Source organism: Elgaria multicarinata, chromosome 9 (assembly GCF_023053635.1).
Source record: "Elgaria multicarinata webbii isolate HBS135686 ecotype San Diego chromosome 9, rElgMul1.1.pri, whole genome shotgun sequence".
In the NCBI taxonomy this organism is placed as follows: Eukaryota; Metazoa; Chordata; class Lepidosauria; order Squamata; family Anguidae; genus Elgaria; species Elgaria multicarinata.
In genome coordinates, this window is record NC_086179.1 from 45440794 (window position 1) to 45461643 (window position 20850).

Here is a 20850-nt window from a genome sequence, read left to right on the forward strand (position 1 = left end):
AGCTAAAGGTATCTCAACCAAGAACATGTATTAGCAAAAGCCTAATAGAGAAGCTGTATTCAAAATGAGATGAAGTGTTAGGTTGTCCCATTCTGCTAACTATGGTATGATTTTTCAATGGAGCTGGGAGAACCAGTGCTGTGTGACAGCACTTGTTCTCTTCCACATCTTAACCGATGAAAATTGTTTAGAAAGCCTTGTGCTGTAAGATCAACATTTATGTCCACTTATCGATAAAAAAAAAATCTAATCCTTCAAGCCTGATTGTGGCTCACTGTGCAGACTATCACAACAGTTAAATTCTACTCCCAGATGGGCCTCTTAGAGTGTTAGAACATTCCCAATTCCGATGACTTTGATTCTTGTTTCTAGGAGTACATGAAGTGCCATTAGCAGATGCTGTTCATTTTGCTTAACATATGCTTACAAGTTCCCATTTTCCCATCTTATCCAAACAGACTTTGGAAGACAATAGTCCTGTTGCACCGCTCCAATAACATTTCCATTTGAAATGCCAAATGCATGCAATGGCTAAATACCATTTCAAGTTGGCTTATGATCCCAACTTGTTCCAAACTGGTAATTGTAGTTGCCCTGTTCGGACAAAACAGGAAACTATGGTTGTGGTTAAGTCTGCGCTGCATTAAGCACATTGAAGGCAGGAGTTCCTGGTTGTTTATGTTTGGGCATATTTCATCAAGATATGATGGTTGAACTGGACCATTGAGTAGTGGCTACTGTTGGCACTTGAGCAGTGAAAAACATGGTCAATTGAGTTTTTTAAAAAAGCACTTTATTATTATTATTTATTTATTTATTTATTTATTTATTTATATAGCACCATCAATGTACATGGTGCTGTACAGATAACACAGTAAAAAGCAAGACCCTGCCGCATAGGCTTACAATCTAATAAAGTTGTAGTAAACAATGAGGAGGGAAAGAGAATGCAAACAGGCACAGGGAAGTATAAATAGGCACCGGGTAGGGTGAACCTAGAGGAGCCAGACCCACCTAGAAACTTTATCAACGCCATGCTAGATTAGACACCCATCATCCCTACAACAAGCCTGTCAACTCAGTGGTGGTCCTGACTCCTAAGCACTGTTTTCTGCTTCTTTATGAATGTTATGTTCGTATTTTGTCCACAGATATATGCAGTTATAGTATATTCCCAATAGAAAAAGCTTGGTTATATTTCTTAATGACTCCTGCAGGGTTGAATAGTCTTCACTCATGCCACTTATTGACATTGTAATCAGTATTTAAAGTAGTTGTCAGACAAGGGTGTTCTTGATTTCATGGAATATCTGACGTTATTTGACTGTGGTCAATTGACACTATTTGACAGATGGCCTGTGACCCAACCCTACTGGTGAATCTGTCAAGTCACTTGCTTGGAAGGAATTATTACTACTTCAGATGAGTGGCAAACTATTATGACTAGCTTAATGGAGAATTCTTGGGTAAGTAGGCATTAGAACTGGAAATATTGCAGCAAATAGCTGTTCGTAGAATCTACATGCATTTAAAGGCGTTTCCCCATAGCATGTTCTTGTTCAGCCTTGCAAATAAGTCTACAAAAAATATTAGTATGTGTCCCCATGGTGCTAATTTGTAAACAAATAAATGGCCTGACAACATCTTTCCTATCAGACAATATATCTCCTGTATGGAGATGCTGTGAAAGAGTTTTTGAGAGGAGAGGTGCATAAATGGTTTTTTTCAGTGATATGCATTGGAATTTTTTTTCTGGAAAAGGCAGAGTTGTAATTAACTTTTTTGAGTGACTATTCCAGGGAAGAGCACATTTATACACACAACTCTTGAAAATGTATGTTTGTTTCCAGTGCCTTCATTTTTTTCTTAAAATCTAATGTAAGGGAAGTATGTGCTATTGCGTTGCCATGTGTTAAATAATATACAAACATTTCCAAATGAAGTTTTGAATTTGTCTGAGTATAACATTTAAACTACACAGGAGCACTCTGTTAATCCCACCCCCCATGTCAGTTGCAATGTGATGGTTCACAGATCTGTGCAGTTTTTTGAGCTAATTGTATTTAAGTGTAGGCTTTCCTAAGATACTTTGGGAACCTTTTCTGGAGCTGGATGTTAATACTGTGTAGCTGAGTGTCAAACCCTAAATTATGAAATGAACTGGTGGAGTAGCTCAGCTCTTGAAAGGCTGTTTTTTGGGTGGGTGGGTGTTAAACTCGGGGGTGTTTGAAATCTTGTAACTTCTCATCTAGTTGTGATGGTGTATTGGTTCTAAGCTCACTACATCATATTATTAAACTTCATATTGGGTACACAAAGCTTGCCACATCTGTGTTGGTTGAGTTGCAGCATGTTGATATGGCAAGGATCTTGGTTAGCGGTATTGACCAAATGTAAAAGTGATTTGAATTATGGTTAGCTACTACAGGACTGAGGGAAATATGCCTTGTTGATGCGTATGTCTGAACTAGAAATGCAATTAATTATTCTTTTTAAGACATAAACACTTTATTTCTACATGAAAAGAGACCTAATTTAGTAGAAAAAATATGCATCTTAAATATGGTATTGTTAAAATACAGGATAGTACTAAGAGAGCTGGTGTAGTGGCTAAAGTGTTGGACTGGGAGTCAGGAGATCCGGGTTCTAGTCCCCACTCGGCCATGGAAGCTCACTGGGTGACTTTTAGCCAGTCACAGACTCTTAGCCCAACCTACCTCACAGGATTGTTGTTGTGAGGATAAAATGGAGTGGAGGATTATATATGTGTTAGGTATAGGCTTTGTATATTAACCTAGGTAGTAGTTAGATTTATTAGGAAATGCTTTGAGAATGTCAGATGTTCTTTGTAAGCAGTTCTCATGGGAGGAGCTGGTTCACTCTTTTGCTTCGGCTTTGAAGTAGCTGGTTCTTTGGGAACTTCAGAGTGTTTTGGAAAAGGTGGGGACACTCTTCGAAGTGGGTTGTAACATCTTGCCCTCTTGGCACATGGGCATGGTTTACAGGTCAGAGGACCTGTCTGTTAAGTGACTTTGAATAGGCCTTAAAGGATGGTGCAAAGCTGAAAAAGCTTTACTAGGTTTCATCTCTCAACGCAACACTTGACCTCCCTCTTGCTTTGGATTCTATCTCTGCTTGGGACTTTGAAAGCACTCTGCACATGGATGCTTTGCTATTTAGACTTTGGATATCTAAGAACTGTGCCATGAAAAGTAGTGAAGCTTTTCATAGACGTGGACTTGCATATGCTGTAGATTCTGTGTTTGTGCCCAGACTCAGATGGCAAGGAGTTCCCAGTCCTTAGCAGAAGGATGGGACTGCTGGGCCTGAAGCTTAACCTTTCCTGAAGTCATGGTAACGGTCAGCCCAGTAGTGGTAGGCTGAGACTGACAAGTTCGTGACGGATCTCTCTGCCCAGCTCTGGTGGCTCAGAGCAACCTTTCCTGGAACTTTGTTTTAGGAGATTGGCTATGTCCCTTTGAGGAGCCAGCATATGCGGTGTCTGGAGAAGCTCAAAGCTATTATTAGCATACCTTATTCACACACACACCTCCAATCCTTTGCCTAAAGCTTCCTAACCATCGTTCAGCTTTAAGTGTGTTTTGGAGACTCTGTAACCATTAAGCTTGTCTACCGTGTGATTTCCTCAATAAAAGAAGTGAGTGTCTCGTGTAAGCTTGCCAGCACGTGTGAATGCCAGAGGGAACAGGCAAGAACACGACAGTATGCCCCCCTTGGTTTCCTTGAAGGAAAAAAAGGCGGGATATAAATGCAATTAATAATAATAATAATAATAATAATAATAATAATAATCCCCGATTTGTATGTAACAGCAGTAAATTGTGGGTTAATTTGCTCATTAATTAATTAACCTAAGATTTTCTGGGGTTGCATGTTGCCATCATTTTGAATATGCAATCTCCAATCAGGTTATTCCATGATCTGCTTATCTGGACGCTATTAAACAACCCACAATTAACTTAAGTTAGTTCTTTACTGTGGTTGTTTAATCCATGATTAACTCATTAACCCATGATTAACTCATAGTGTCGAGGTTTGCATGTAACCTGCAATCGGAGTTGCGTATTGAAAATGGTGGTGGCATGCCAATTAGCCATGATGTGCCACCATGATGTGCTAGTGGGCTCACAGACAACTTCTAGATTATTCTAAGACAACCTTCCCCTTCCTTCTATATCCTTTGGGATTCCAAGCCACGGCACTAAGGTAGGCTGCAAGGCAAAGCCTTGAGCATCCTTTGTGTGTCCTCTTTCCTTCTCCAAACTTCCTCTCCAGTGTTAGACGAGAAGCACTGACTTGAATGAACATGAATTCCTATAACTCGCATCAGAATAATTCCAAGAGCTGATGTATTGGCCCCACAACTAAGGTAAATTGACTAGTTTCTTTCCTGATGTCATAATGCACTGTCAACCCAGCCCTGAGATGTATGATTTTGGGAGACAGTAGCATTGTCACTTAAGTGATGTTGAGTTTATCTCATCCTTCTCTCCTGCATCCCCACCCAGTGTTAGGATTTTGGGTGTATATGAGAAAATAGTCCTGAGCCACTCATCGTCAACTTCAGTATTCTTCCCTCCCCACCTTTTTTTTTAAACAACTGCTCATCAATGCCAACAACTCTGGACCCAATGTGCTTTGTTACCCTAGTTTGTTTCTGCCAGTAATACAGGTCTCCTGGAAAATTTCCTGATGCCCCTTATAAATTAAGATCTGATTTTAGCATGTTTGATTTGTATTTAACAAAGTACATCATGTGAGAATTTATATAGCATATTATATTACATATATAAGGTTTCTTCCCCCCCCCCCCCAAAAAAAATACCCCTGAAGTAGTTGAACTGAAATATTTGCAGTGGGCTTCAGTATTTTTTACCATAAATAGAGGTATTCTAATTTGCAAGTAAAGCTCTGATTTTCTTTAAAGGCATAGCAGCTCAATAGCATACGCTCTTTCCCTTACATTGGTTATGTTTTAGGAGAGGAAAGCACTGAATATAAGTACACAGAATGAGCAATGCTAATTATATATACATGGAATATTGATTTGACTAGTTACAACTTTGAAACAACACAGTTTAATTAGCATTGTATCCATTATGTTTGTAATTAACTTCAAAGAAATACATCTTTAGAAATGCTATGATTTTCTGCAGAAAATTTTCCACTTCCAGAGAATTTTCCATTCCGCATCGCTTCCTATCAAGGATTTATAAACAGAACATAAGGCAGCTTCAAGCTGAACTAAAATATCTTCCAACAGAATAGTTTTATAGCTCATACGGATGCTAATGCTTTTCCTACCACCACCAACTGAGCACAGGAGAAATTCCTGTACACTGACCTTGTAAGATAAGTAGATCCCACCTGCTTTAGTAAACTGAACTTTTGTTTGTTTGTTTCTATGGCCTAAGCTACTGTCTGAAGCCTAATAAATTATTGTTGTGGTTAAGGCAGTTTGAAGTACTTACCAAGAAATGAGGTACTCTGAGTAATGAGTATCTAGGCAGGGATGGGCAACTTTTTCATTCCCAAGGGCTGCATACAGTGCCAGGTGGTGGGTCGGAGCACACACATGTACACATAATGTGTGCACATCTCAGGATGCAGAGATGGGAAGGTTTAAGCCTACTCAACCCTGCCCGATAACATCAGAGGATGCGATCACTGGTGTGGGATGGGTTTATAGCCTCTCCCATCTCTGCATTGATCCCAAGCCAGATGGTTGCAATTGTGCCTGATGCAATCACTGCATCAGGATTGCTAGAATGAGGGTAGGATTAAAGCCTTCCCCCAGTGACCCCAATTAAGATCGCTGCTATTAGCAGTATGTAAACAGTGATGTGTTCCCTACTTCCTAGCTGATAGCTGATAAGCTAGATAGTGGGAAATATGGGTGGGGCAGCTTAAGACCCTGCAAGTTGCACAGAGAGCAACCAAGAGCCTTATGTGGGCCAAAAGTTGTCTATATGTGATCTAGGGCATGCTTTATAGATCAAGGTCACATGGGAACATGGGATCAGGGACTGGTGGGAGACTTACCCAGGCCTTGATGGTTTACACAGCCTTGATGGTTTAACTGTAGATAATTTGTCTGGCATCTCATCAAACTAAGCTGAAATGGTACTAGTGGGAGGTGGAAAAAAATTTTAGTGACAGGGTGGGGCGAACTAGTAACTAGGAAGGAATGCAAGTCCCTTTATGCCACACATATCCTTTCAATGAAGCAACAAAGACTTCAAAACATATCATGTTATAACATTTGTCAAAGCATGCTCTAGTTAAGGTGCATTTGACCTAAACAAAACTTTTTAGTTTGTAGGAGAGTGCCTTTCATTGCATCGTTCCTCGGACTTATATGTACACTGCCTCAGAATAATGGTCATTGCACACCTCCATGAATGTGTCTATTTCTTTAAAAAGTCATCTAAACAACTGGCCAATGCCATAACAAGGGAGTCATTGTCTAAAGCAGGAGTGGACAACTTGTGGCCCTTCAGTTGTTTTGCCCTACAACTCCCATCACCCCTAACCATCATAGCTCATACCAAGGGGAGTTGTAGGCCAAAACATCTGTAGGACCGTGAGTTGCTCATCCTTGGCTTAAAGATATACTGCATGAAATAGTCTTTTTTCCTGTTCTGAATCTATTGCCCATCAATTTCATTGGGAGTCCTCAGCACTATTACAATTTCAGAAATCTTTTTCATGAGACATCCCACAGTCTTTAGCTGCCACTTAAAATAAAACTGTACCAGTCTCTTCATGATTTGTTCATTGGAGTGGTTATGTAACTCATTTATTTGTCCATGTTCTTTGCATTCTTGCTGTCCCTCCCAAATAGGCTAAGAACTATACACAATATTCTTAATGTGGCTGTGGATCTATTATGGTATTGTACTTTCTGGTTTTCAGTTTCTTTCCAAATAATTCCCAACACTGGATTTGCCTCTTCCCTGCTGCAGCACCTTAAGCTGATGTTTCCATTTAACTTTTCACCAAAACCTCTTCCTTGGTAATCACAACAAAAATATTTTTTTCTCAAACTAGGTTTTTGTTTTTTTTGTTTTACTGAACTTTGCATCTTCTCCTACCACTTCATTTGCCCAGTAGCATTTTGGAGTTCTTCAGTCTCAAATTGCATCCTGTACAATTGGTGTCTTATTGGCTGTCCTGTTGTTCTTGCCAAATTATTTGGCCTGGAATATCCATATTCTATAGATCCTTTAATTCTTAGACTTTTAATTGATTAGGTTTATGCTTATTCTTGAGCAGTACTGCCAGTGTTACTACTTATTCTGGCCTTCCTTGTTATCAAAGAACTGCTATAGCTATGTCACTTTTCTACCTGGTTTCTGAGCTGGCTGTTAAATCTATATTATCTTGGTATCAAGAACTCAAATTCAATCATCTTTAGGGCCCTTTTGCTGGCATATAAACGCGCATTTTGTCGTAACAGTTACTGTGAAGCTCTGCCCTCTTTTGTATCTGGTAACTCTAGTATAGCTCATGCAAATTTAACTATTGTGATGAAGAGGGAATTTCACCAGGTGCTGCATGCATACAAATGACACCTGCTGAAATTCCCTTTTCTATACAGGAGCCCTGTCCTCCTTTTCATATGGTCACCCTAATCTGTATAAATAAGCTGAAATCCAAATAAATTAAAATTGATTGTAGTGATAGTGAAATAATTTGTAAGGGATATGGGAGTTGAATCTTAAAATCTCCTTTCTTAAATAACCTTATTTAGAAATTTGAGCATTTTAACCTATAAAGTTTTAACCTATAAAGCCCTACATGGCTTGGGATCACAATACCTGATGGAACGCCTCTCCCGACATGAACCTACCCGTACACTGCGCTCAACATCTAAGGTCCTCCTCCGAGTGCCTACTCCGAGGGAAGCTCGGAGGATGGCAACAAGGGAGTGGGACTTTTCAATGGTTGCCCCCCGACTGTGGAATGATCTCCCCGATGAGGCTCGCCTGGCGCCAACATTGTTATCTTTTCGGTGCCAGGTCAAGACTTTTCTCTTCTCCCAGGCATTTTAACAGCAAGATTGTAAGCCTATGCGGCAGGGTCTTGCTATTTACTGTTTGACTCTGTACAGCACCATGTACATTGATGGTGCTATATAAATAAATAATAATAATAATAATAACAACGTTAAGTTTGTTTTTAATGGACCCCAGAATTGTTGTTTTTAAATGGATACTGTTGTTTTTATACTGTTTTTTATGTTTTTGATGGTTTTTAAATTTAGTATACTTCTAATGTTTACCATTTTTAATTGTTGTAAACCGCCCAGAGAGCTTCGGCTGTGGGGCGGTATATAAATGTAATAAAATAAAATAAATAAATTTTAGAACTGTATTTAACACATGGAAATTGTTATTAATACATGGCGCTTTAGAGTACATGGTGCTTTAGAGTTCAAGAGGACAGGTCCCAGCGCCAGGGGGTTTACAATCCAAAATTCAACACAAAGGAAACAATGGAGGAAGAGGAGGGAAATGGAGGCAGGGTTAGACAGAGAAGCAATATGTGGCCATTTCAGTTGTGCTTGATTGGCTGAGTTCCAGTAGGGCATAGGAACGAGGAAGTTGTGTCAGACACTTCACAGAAAAAGTGGGTTTTGAAGAAGGGTTTGGAAGTAAGAAGTGGCATTGTGCAAGTGTTGTGGGGGGCATTTCCAATCATATAGGGCAGGGAAGTGCATCTGGAGAAATAAGCCATGGTAGCTTATTTCCCCTTCCATGATCTTACAAACCTGGTCAGTTTGAGATGACGGTGAAGCATCCAAGCAGAAATATCAGACAGGTTATTGGCAATGCTGGATTGAAGTGAGGGGGCAGTTCAGTGGTGGAGAGCTTGGGTGTACAGGTGGTATTGAAAGCCATGGGATTTGATATCACCAAAGGGCAATGTGTAGAGAGGGAGAAGAACAGTTCCCTGAGGGACCCCAACATTGAAAGGATGATTAGACAAGAGGAGAACCAACTGAGGGCAAAATCATAGAGATCCAAGTCATTAAGGAAATTGAAGAGAGACTGATGAACAGCATCAAAGGCAATGGAAAATTCAAGGACCAAATGGTGCCTTTCAGTCTTTTAAGGTGAAAAGATCGCCTTATCTCTAAACTAAATCAATGCCTTTACCAGATACATTGCATGAAGGAGGTTTTTTTTCTATATAAATGAAGAGCCAATTTGATCATTTCCCAAATAAGAATATTTACAATCTTCCAACATAGGTATAACATTTTCAGCTGATAAAAAATATGCTGCTCTAGTCTGCCCAGTATTGTTCAGGGCTTATTTCTACTTAATCAGTTATGGGCCTGCAAAATGTATTCAGTGGGATAAAGAGATGCAGGGCCTGCTTGTAAGAATGAAATTGTGTAAACTATACTGTAGGTTAAATTAACATAGTTTAGTTTTCAGATTTGCACCATTATTTGAGAAATATGAAGATGAAGTGACAATGGGAAACTTGATTTAAATCAGTTGTTTTTCTTGCTGATTTAAATTATTGCTTTAAATTGCCTTGATTTAAATCTCCATTTGGAGTTTGCAGTCTCTTGTTGACAACTTGCTCCCTCCCTGCAAAAACTGTTTTCTGTTCTACCACAATCATTAACCAAAAATGGGTTTGTAGGCTATAGCTGACAATTTTCACAGCTGCAGAGGCATTTACACCTTTGAAAAGTTTCACAAGCAGGAGCAGTTCATGCTTTAAAAATCATTCCCTAAATAGTAACCGTTTCTGAAGAAGTATAGTGAAATCTAACGTTGGAAACATTAATACAATTAAAATGCAAAGAGCAATCCTGGTGATGCAATCCCAGTGATGCTAGACTGTTACAAAAGATGCCCATAACTTTTGGATGGAGGACTCATTTCTTTTCCTAGGCAATGTGATCCAAACTCAAACTAGTTGTATGCAATCAAGAACAAGAAAGGCAGTGGAGAATGCTTTTATTCCATAACCTCCTCTCCTTTCTTCTCATTAAGAAGAAATTATACATTAAGTAATTTAAAAGAGATTGAATTCTCCCAATAATTGTCACTATTGCATCTCTGGGAAGTCCAAAGAAGGGCATGAAGATCACAATCCTACCCTAATATTACTCTCCAGCATCTGCACTCAGGAGTGTGCAATCTCTTTCTAGTTCTATTTTAAACACACACACAGCAAAAACAAACATAACTCATCTGGTTGTGTATAAACTTACCTTTTGCAATAAAGAATGTAAGCCTCTGCGGCAGGTTTTTGCTATTTTATTGTTTTACTCTGTGCTATTGTATAGCACTGATGGTGCTATAAAAATAAATAAATAAATAATAAAGAAGAGCTGCCAGTCTTTTTACAGTCTGCTATTCCAAAACAGTTTAAAGCAACTCTAGTCTCTCAAAATTCTTCTTCCTTTTTGGTATCCGCATGACCTCTGAGTTTATGAAGTATGGCTAGATCCCACTCTTTGAAATGCTATGCTCTCAATCTCAGAATTTGAAGAGCCCTCTTCAGGCATCTGCCTGAACATGCGAGATCTAAAAGTGCGTAGGGGACTTGGGGTGCACACTAGCCGTATCCCCCTCCATGTCTTTACACGTGGGGGCTTCTCTTCAGAGCTTCATGTGTTCAGCCTTTGGATACAGTGACAGGGCTTCTTACCTAGGTTTAGCCCTCATGAGTTCAGGTGAACACCTGAATAGAGCTAGTGAGTTTTCAGTAATTGACATATACAATCCTGATACTCACAAGCAAATGAAAGATTAAGACTTTATCACAGAAACTTTACTTTTTAAGAAGTTAATAGGAACATATCAGGATCCATACTTAATCTTTCTCCTAGGATATTAATCATCTTGAGTATACATTGCCAATATTCCCTTGTTAAAAGGACCACCAGCATTGAAGGAAATTGCCTTATACTCTCCCACATTTTATGAAGATATTTAACACCTCTTATTTTTATTTTTACAACTTCATTGCCATTTGGGACCAGTGCATCATCTTAAAGTGGGTTTCATGTAACAATGGGGCAGTGGTATATGTATTCACTTTTGCTAAGATGAGACCATTTTTCTGTAGTAATCGGGATCTTAAATTAACCACCTATTTAGCAACATATAGCTTTCCTTTAAGAGTAATAAGATCTGGTATACTTCAGGTAGTGCCCTCCTAGGGTTAGAGATGAAAATATATTCAAACAATATGTTCAAACAGAGTTTTTACCCTAATTACATTTGGATGTCTCCTTAACTGTCCTAGCAAACAGAATATTACAAAATGTGAATACTAAAAAAGGGTGGCCATAAACCTCCTATTTCTTGATAAAGTTGCTCAGTGACCCTCCTGTGTCTAACCTTCATGAAGGGTGATAATTAGGGATCCCACTATTGAAAATTACTTCAAAAGCCTTCTTTGTTCAAAGTACTGAAAGTATAGGTCAGTTTGCAGGAAATAGACTTCTTCTAAACTAATCCCATGATTTCCAAAAAAAACCTATCATCATAATTTTTACTGTCTTTAATCTGTCCCTGACAGGGCTTTTGGGACCATCCTTCTAAAGCTCTGTTCAGTCTGGATTCTCCTAAGTTTGCGTTTTCTCAAAACAAGTTAATAGTCAGCTAAGGTTATTAGCATGGAGATTTAATATTAAATGCATAACAGCCCCCACCTGTTTCTGTTTTTATGCATAGTATTGAAAGTAAGTCTGTAGCTTATCTCTACATATAAAGGTACTGAGCCTACATTGCCAGTGCTTAATCTGTTACTACTTTAAGTTTTATGACAGAAAACTAATGTTTGGTAAGATACTCATTTTAACAGCCAAAGTTCTCCCAAACCTGAAGAGATTGAATAGGGAAGATGTGGACAGGGAAGATGGGTCGATGGATTGTTTCAAACAGGGGAGGCAGTGCCATGCTTGAATGTAGTAGGGAAGAAGCCAGAATAAGTGAGAGGTTGATTATGTGGAGGAAAGAAAGGATAATGGTGGGATGATGGCAACCAGGAAACAGGAGGAGATAAAGAAATATGGGATATTGCTATTAATGATAAATTAACATGTAATATAAAAGACGAGGAATGATAAAAACAAATGATTTTGAGGGAATATGGAAACAGTTCCTAGAATTTGTCTTATCTAAGGGGAGTGGGAAAGCACCTCCAGAAGAAGCAATGAGATTTTGGAAACAGGAATAAAATCCCGTGGTGGGGGGTGCACTTTTATGTTAAGTATGATTATGTTAACCGAATAAGTTAGAACATATGTTACCAAATGATATATAACAACTTATGTATTATGTAGTATTGTGTTTTTTTTTACTGTACTGATGTATGTATTGTATTGAAGTATTGAATAAAATTATTTTTTAAAAAAAAGGAAACCAGAGGAGAGGGGATTAAGGAGATGCAGGGAGGGGTTAGATAAGGACAGAAGGGTAGTCAATTCAAGCGAGTTGGGGTAGAGGGAACTGTAGGAGGAAGGGCAATTGGTAGAGAAGAGTGTGGAAAGAGGAAGAGAGCAGAGCATATGGCTTTGATTTTAGTATTAAAGGAGACAAGATCTTGGATAGAGACCAAGGAGTGGGAGGCACAGGGCAAGCCTTAACAAAGCATCAAAGATAGAGAAGAGTGCCGTGGATCAGAGAGGTGAATAGTGCAACTAAGCCAGGTAGATGGCAGACAAGAAGGAGGATGTGGTACTTATGTGAGCAGTGCTGAATCTTGTTGCTATGACCTTTTTTCTTTTGTTTGCAGATTGTATTTCCTTTTCATCTGAAGTGGAATGAAGGAACCGACTATGGGACTGCACTCAAGATAACGTTCCTGGAAAGGGTGTCTAATGGCTCTCTTCTTTTTGGGTGGTTTATATCTGCACTTTTGATGGTTTTCATATCTAAAGGATTTATTTTCCGTTTGGAAATATTTTGCGGAGGAAATTGGTCCTCCCTGGAAACAACTTCCTCCTTTTGAACACTGTACATCATGGGAGACATGGCTAACAACTCGGTAGCATACAGTGGTGTGAAATACACTATAAAAGATTCTAATCATGGAGACTTTGGAATCACACTTGAAGAGCTTCGTGATCTTATGGAATTGCGTGCTGCAGATGCTTTGAGTAAAATACAAGAATGCTATGGAGACGTGTATGGAATCTGTACAAGATTGAAAACTTCTCCAAATGAAGGTAAGGATCATTGTTCATATATTCCAAGTACGGAAATGTGTGCTCATCTATATATTGTAAGCAATTCAGGACTGGGTAGATGTAATTATAGTTTCCCTGATTCTAATTGTGTAAGACAATCAGTTGACAATATTTTACTTGTCAATTGATGAGCCACTCGACCGGAAACCATAAATAAATAAATAAATAAAACTGTCAAAGTAAGAAATAAAATAGCTATATTTTGTTTGGGCTATCACTGGTCTCTAAAGTCAGCCTTATCAAGTTAATGTTTATTAAATATTATACTTAACACCCTCATTTTTGGTTAATCATGTGTTTCATATGGCTGTACTAGGATTACAGTCTTGGCTAAAGCTAGTTTCCTTGATGTATGATAATTTACAAGAAGTGTATGAAGTTATAAATGTTAGGCAACTTTTAAGGTGTCAATAAAAATAGAAATATATTTAAATATATATATATATATATAGAGAGAGAGAGAGAGAGAGAGAGAGAGAGAGAGAGAGAGAGAGAGATTGATTTATTCAAGAAACAGCTTTGTGTACGATTTTAAGGCCTTGTTTGTAAACTTGTATCAGAGGTTAGGATTTGATAGGTTGGTAGACACAGTGTAACAAATTATATTGGGTATTTAAGGTTGTGACAGGGCATGAATGTCTGACAACTTTACCAAAGAATGTAACTTGAATGGTTTGTGTCTGCTGTTTGAGACTTTAGAGACTAGTTATTGGAATGACACCAAGGGAATGTTGATGGGAGTTTCAAATCTATTCCCTTCAGCCTTGTTTCTGTGCTAACTTTACAAACAAAGTAAAATAAGTGAGCATGATACATATGGAGTGAATTTGGATACTACCACAAAGTTGATTTACTCTTCTAGATTTCTTTCCCTTTTCTAAAAATGTGAATTGCATTTAATAGAAGGACTGATATAAATATAAAGATTAAAAAACATAAACTGTCATCCACCTGAGACAAAGAAAAGGTGCTTGTCAGCTATACTTTTTGTTTACTACCACTCCTCAGTACTGCCTAACTCGTCTTTCATAGATTATAAAGTAATACTTGTGTCTGGTACCAATCATTCCTATTTATAATTGGTGGGATTTGCACTGACTTTGTAAATCTTGGCAATTGAGATTTGAAAAGAAACCAGCAAGTTTTCAATCAAAGCTTTCAGTGTTTGCACAAAATGGGCGACAGCACCCAATACTGTTACTTTAAGATCAGTTTGGGGTTATTCAGCCATAATATTTATTTTTGGAAGCCCAGTATTTATTAATTGCTGATATAGAAAACAAATACTCATCTGCAAGATGACACTTCCAGCAAATCCAGCATTTAGTTCTATAGTTCATTTGAGTTTCTTTCACCCAAGTCTTTTACCAACAGTATTTAAGGTGTATGCTACTTGCACAAGGTAGATAACATTCTTAAACTCATTGTTCACAGACTGACTGTTTTTTCTAAATCTGACTTGGGTTTGTGAGTTTGAAAATTTGCTAAAAAAAAACTTTTAGCCAGATACAATCCTGAATGATGGTTTTGATTTGGTGTGCAGTACTTGAGATTTTATTTATTTAAAATGTATATATTGCCTTCACTGAATTTGATTTCAGGGTGGTACTGTTTAGGTTACTCAAGACTGCTGGAAAGAAAAGGAAAATACAGAAGTTGTTAAGCCTCCCATATGCTTAATTCAAAGATCCATGATAGTTCTGCTTATCTGTCAGATGAGACTTTGGGAGATTTTTGTGGGGAGCAAAGAAAATGCTTCTAATGAGACCTTCCTTCTGTGATACTTGATAGAAAAGAGAAAAATCTTGTCATCTTGAAATGCACAGGCTCCGAGCTCTGCAGGCTAGTATCTGTTTTCAGGATCCGCCAGCATGCAGTGCTTGAGTATCTGCTAAATCTTTCATCTGAGTAGAAGGAATGTTGCGGTTATGGGATGGTAACCAGAAAGCAGAGAAGTGTTTCCTTTTCCCCTGCTGATAAAGGGGAAAGTAAATAAGTCCTTCAGGTAGCAGGAAAAAGCTAGTGGCAGTTACTGTTATGGTTTTTATATTTTTCTTATTTATTATTCCTTAGAATTGTGATACAGTACGCTATGAATGAATATCACCCCATTAAGATTAGTATGAAGAAGCAGGGTGATGTAGCCCTTTTCTCCACACAGCCTGTAGTGGAGGCTACAGGCACACTACACAGCCTCCACACCCTCATTAAGTTAGTGAGAAGACTTTCTAATACCTGTGCTCACTATTCCTGGAGAAAAGTGGGGCAGAACTTTTCTGTAGGGAAGTACTTCTTCACATAGTTAAATTATGGAATTCCCTACCACAGGTTGTAGTGATGGCCACCAATTTGGATGGCTTTAAAAGGGGGTTAGATAAATTCCTGCAGGAGAAGGCTAACAATGGCAGTAAGCCTATGTACACCAGTTGTTGGGGAACATGGGTGGGAGGGCGCTGTTGCACTTGTGTCCTGCCTCTGGGTTCTTGGACAACAGCTGGTTAGCCACTGTGTGAACAGAATGCTGGACTAGATGGACCCTTGGTGTGATCCAGCATGGCTCCTCTTCTGTTCTTATGCTTAACGTTGAAGTTTTGCTGTTGAAAGTAGATTAGAAATTATCAAGTTTGGTTGAGTTGTCCTGATAGAGAGAGACTGTTTCTATTTACTTGGTAACAAATGTTGAGATAGAAATATAGAAATACATATTCCTATAGAAATAGGCAGTATAGAAATATAAGATGTGTTTCAGCTGAAAAGGAATTTAAAATATATAAGAAGCTTCCAGCTGTCATTGGTGATGGTTTCTTAAAGTGAAGCACGTAACTTGCTTGTATATACCCCTCTTTAAATTTGGATAAGAGGGAGGTCTGGTTGTTGCTGATTGGTGCTGATTATGAAAGACCACAGACAGGAAGTTATGACAAGGTCTAAAAAGGGAGGAATTTAGGCTTGTTCCAGTTGATAACGTAGAAATAAATTAGAAAAACAAAATCTGGTTGGCTATGTGTCTGCTTGTGATAAGTTGCTAAGTGATACTTTCTCTACAAGAGGCAGATTACTCAATGGTGAATTGGGTGGATCCAGTTCTTCTCAGGGCTAGATACACATACTAATGTCATTTCCACCATCCTTCAAATAAAGGAGTACTCAAAGCCAATGCCTTGCATTTTACTGCACCTGGCATTTCTGTGCGTATGGCCCCTTAAAATGTACAGACTCTCATTCATGATATTCAGTATAAAGTTCTGCGTAGTCCTTGCTTTTGTTGCCACAATAATCAGGTTTCTGTGAAGACTATGAATAATTTAGCAAATTCTGGGATGGAAAAGGGAATGGAAGTGCTTCTTTTTAAAATGCTTGGTTTTCTTGGGAAGCTAAATGAGTACTTCTAAACTTGACAGAATAAGAATCCATGGGACAAACTCAAGGGAACAAGGCGTTTATTACATGAATAATACTGAGTAGCAGATGTCTGCATGTAGCTGTAGCCAACTTTTTTGTTGTTGCATTAGGAATATATACAAGTGAGTTCTTTCTGATGTCTCACAGGTCCACAACTTCCTAAAAGACATGGGATATAAAAGTACCTGATATAGCAACTGGGAATACAAAAACAGCAATTATGTAAGATAGGGTTTTCATAGTTACCCAATGCAAAGATTTGTATTTTTTGTTAGATCATGTGTATATAATGACAAACTTCTCTAAAACGAATTTCTCTTTCTAATATTTAGGCTTAAGTGGAAACCCAGCAGATATAGAGAGGAGAGCAGCTGTGTTTGGGAAGAACTTTATACCTCCTAAAAAGCCAAAAACATTTCTTCAGTTAGTATGGGAAGCACTGCAGGATGTTACATTAATTATATTAGAAATTGCAGCCATAGTATCATTGGGCCTTTCTTTTTACCAACCTCCAGGAGGGAATGAAGCATGTAAGTAAACAATCGGATTTTTTAAAATTCAATTCATGTGTATTCTGACATGTATGTCATGGTGTAGGTATTGGAATTGTATTAGGAAGCCATAAATTTGGAATTGTATTAGGAAGCCATCATTTGTTTGCATCCCTAACAAATTCATGGCACTGATTCATTTCCTGTGAAAGAAGCAGGAGAAGTGAAAGCAGAGCAATGTTAACTCCTTGCTAATATCTGTTGCTGACAGTGAAAAGCAAATAGTGGGATTAAACAAATCTGGTAAACATAAACCTGCCTAATGCATTAATATTGTATCAAGGCTGACGCAGTTATTTCAGTACTTGCCACACCTTTAAATATGCCATGGATGTACGCTAGGTGCTGTGTTCTGAGACTTGGGTCTGCCCATCAGAAAGGCTATAGCAAACACCAATTCACCATAATATGTCTGGGTTGACATGCTAGTGATTTGGTTCAAATCTGTCCTCTTGCCACTTTAAAGTAATACTCTTCTTTCCTAAATCCAATGCCTACACCTTCCTCTTTGCCTTAAGAGGTGGTTTGAAATATCCATTAAATTGGGCTGCCTAAGTAGCTAAAGTACTTTTCTGCTTTCTAAGCAGAGCCTTAAGTTTATGTATTGTTACGTTCTGAATGTAAATTTATTTGACATTTTTATTTATTACATTTATATCCCACCTTTTTTCCTCCAAGGAACCCAATTTGTATCCTGCCACCTACTCAGAGAGCCACAATAAAACATGAATACCCAAGAAACTAAATAAAACCACTATACAACATCAGAAATTTCAAATAACAAACAAAATAAGAACCTAAAATGCACATGACGTAACATAAAAGATTATGGTGCGGTGGGGAGGAGGAATAGCAGCATGTAACTTTCTAGCCTGCTCATTGGAGGTCAGAGGCTTTGTGGAGCAAAGCTAAAGAGGTTATCACCCTTCTCAAAAAGAATGCTTCTTTGGCAAGCTTCTGTGTAATACTGAGTGTTCTTTAATACTGCTAAAAAGGCCCTCTACTCATCCATTGGTCAGATCATAGAATCATAGAATAGCAGAGTTGGAAGGGGCCTACAAGGCCATCGAGTCCAACCCCCTGCTCAATGCAGGAATCCACCCTACAGCATACTTGACAGATGCTTGTCCAGCTGCCTCTTGAAGGCCTCTAGTGTGGGAGAGCGCACAACCTCCCTAGTTAACTGATTCCATTGTCGCACTGCTCTAATAGTCAGGAAGTTTTTCCTGATGTCCAGCTGGAATCTGGCTTCCTTTAACTTGAGCCCATTATTCCGTGTCCTGCACTCTGGGAGGATCGAGAAGAGATCCTGGCCCTCCTCTGTGTGACAACCTTTTAAGTATTTGAAGAGTACTATCATGTCTCCCCTCAATCTTCTCTTCTCCAGGCTAAACATGCCCAGTTCTTTCAGTCTCTCTTCATAGGGCTTTGTTTCCAGACCCCTGATCATCCTGGTTGCCCTCCTCTGAACACGCTCCAGCTTGTCTGCATCCTTCTTGAATTGTGGAGTCCAGAACTGGACGCAATACTCTAGATGAGGCCTAACCAGGGCCAAATAGAGGGGAACCAGTACCTCACGTGATTTGGAAGCTATACTTCTATTAATGCAGCCCAAAATAGCATTTGCCTTTCTTGCAGCCATATCGCGCTGTTGGCTCATATTCAGCTTGCACTCTACAACAATTCCAAGATCCTTCTTGTTTGTAGTATTGCTGAGCCAAGTATCCCCCATCTTGTAACTGTGCCTTTGGTTTCTATTTCCTAAATGTAGAACTTGGCATTTATCCCTATTAAATTTCATCCTGTTGTTTTCAGCCCAGCACTCCAGCCTATCAAGATCACTTTGAAGTTTGTTTCTGTCTTCCAGGGTATTAGCTATCCCACCCAATTTTGTGTTATTTGCAGATTTGATAAGCGTTCCCTGCACCTCCTCGTCCAAATCATTAATAAAAATGTTGAAGAACACTGGGCCCAGGACTGAGCCCTGCGGCACCCCACTCGTTGCCTCTCCCCAGTTTGAGAAGGTTCCATTGATAAGTACTCTGAGTCCGATTCTGTAGCCAACTGTGAATCCACCTAATAGTTGTTCCATCTAGCCCACTTTTAGCTAGTTTGTTAATCAGAATGTCATGGGGTACTTTGTCAAAAGCTTTGCTGAAGTCAAGATATATGACGTCCACAGCGTTCCCATGGTCCACAAGGGAGGTTACCTTATCAAAAAATGAGATCAAATTTGTTTGACAGGACTTGTTCTTGACAAATCCATGTTGGCTTCTAGTGATCACCGCATTGATTTCAAGGTGTTTACAGATTGACTTCTTTATAATCTGCTCCAGAAGTTTCCCAGGGATGGATGTCAGATTGACTGGTCTGTAGTTCCCATGTTCTTCCTTTTTGCCCTTTTTGCAGATAGGGACAGTTAGCCCTCCTCCAGTCATCCGGCACCTCACCCGTCTTCCATGATTTTGCAAAGATAATAGGCAAAGGTTCTGAGAGTTCTTCCGCTAGCTCCTTCATTACTCTAGGATGCAATTCATCGGGCCCTGGAGATTTGAACTCATTCAAGGAAATTAGGTGTTCTTTGACCATTTGTTTATCAATCTCAAACTGTAATCCTGTCCCCTCAACTTCTGCTTCATTTTTTCCAGGGTGGTCATAGACCCGTTTTTGGGAGAAGACTGAGGCAAAGTAGGAATTGAGCACTTCAGCCTTTTCTTTGTCATCTGTTATCAATTTGCCATCCTCATTAAGCAGTTGAACCACCATTTCTTTCCTCTGTCTTTTACTACTCATATATCTGAAGAAAGCCTTTTTATTGCTTTTAGCATCCCTCGCTAATCTCAGCTCATTCTGAGCTTTAGCCTTCCTGACGCCATTTCAGCACTTCTGCGCCACTTGTCTGTACTCTTCTTTTGTAGCCTGGCCTTCCTTCCACTTCCTATATGTATCCCTTTTTGTTTTCAGGTCATCTCTAAGCTTTTTGTGGAGCCACATTGGTTTCCTCTGTTGTCGTCTATCTTTTCTCCTTGTTGGAATTGTTTGTAACTGTGCCTTTAAAATTTCCTTTTTTAGAGTACATTGGTAATAGGACCTCCAGTAACAATTTTCGTGTGGGGGATAGGGAGAAAAAGCCTTCTTTTACCCCTGCTATCTTGAAAACCCAGTCACTATGGAATTTTGCAGAATGTCATAGGACTTGTAACAAGGCGTGCCCGGGCTGGACTTGATAGTCAAGCGCTAGATCTACAAGCCAGCTGTGAGATCCAGTCTCATCATGAAAGCATAACAATATTATATTAATTTATCAACACAGATAATGTCTGAAATTATGTAACTCAGACTTTACGTAGACTGTTCTTTTACTTTTAACAAGATATTAATTCCATAGCTTTTAACTGCCCTTTTTCTTTTCCAAAATTAAAACTGATTCCTTCTCCACCCCATACATTTTATATAACTTCAAATATTAAGAAGTCCAACATCTGGAGGGGCACATGTTTCCCCCCCCTCTCCCGCAGAATGCCCAGCTTGTCTTCCTCTATCTCCACACCTTTTGAATAACCTGAATCCTTATCATATTTATTTGCCAGAGAAGGCAGGGTTTATTACCATAACTACCATGATGAGTAGATTTGTCAAAGGTTTTCTAGC

The 20850-nt window shown here is 38.9% G+C and overlaps 1 protein-coding gene across 3 annotated transcripts in view; it reads left to right on the plus strand.

Moving 5' to 3' along the window:
- The first annotated feature begins 1360 nt into the window (after positions 1–1360).
- Positions 1361–20850, plus strand: part of ATP2B1 (ATPase plasma membrane Ca2+ transporting 1) — a 56332-nt gene continuing 36842 nt past the window's right edge. For all 3 annotated transcript variants that reach the window (XM_063133810.1, XM_063133811.1, XM_063133812.1), the window contains exons 1-3: positions 1361–1466; positions 12793–13225; positions 16981–17178. In XM_063133810.1, the coding sequence (XP_062989880.1) occupies positions 13021–13225; positions 16981–17178 (403 nt within the window). In that variant the 5' untranslated portion in view covers positions 1361–1466; positions 12793–13020. The remainder of the gene's footprint in view (positions 1467–12792; positions 13226–16980; positions 17179–20850) is intronic.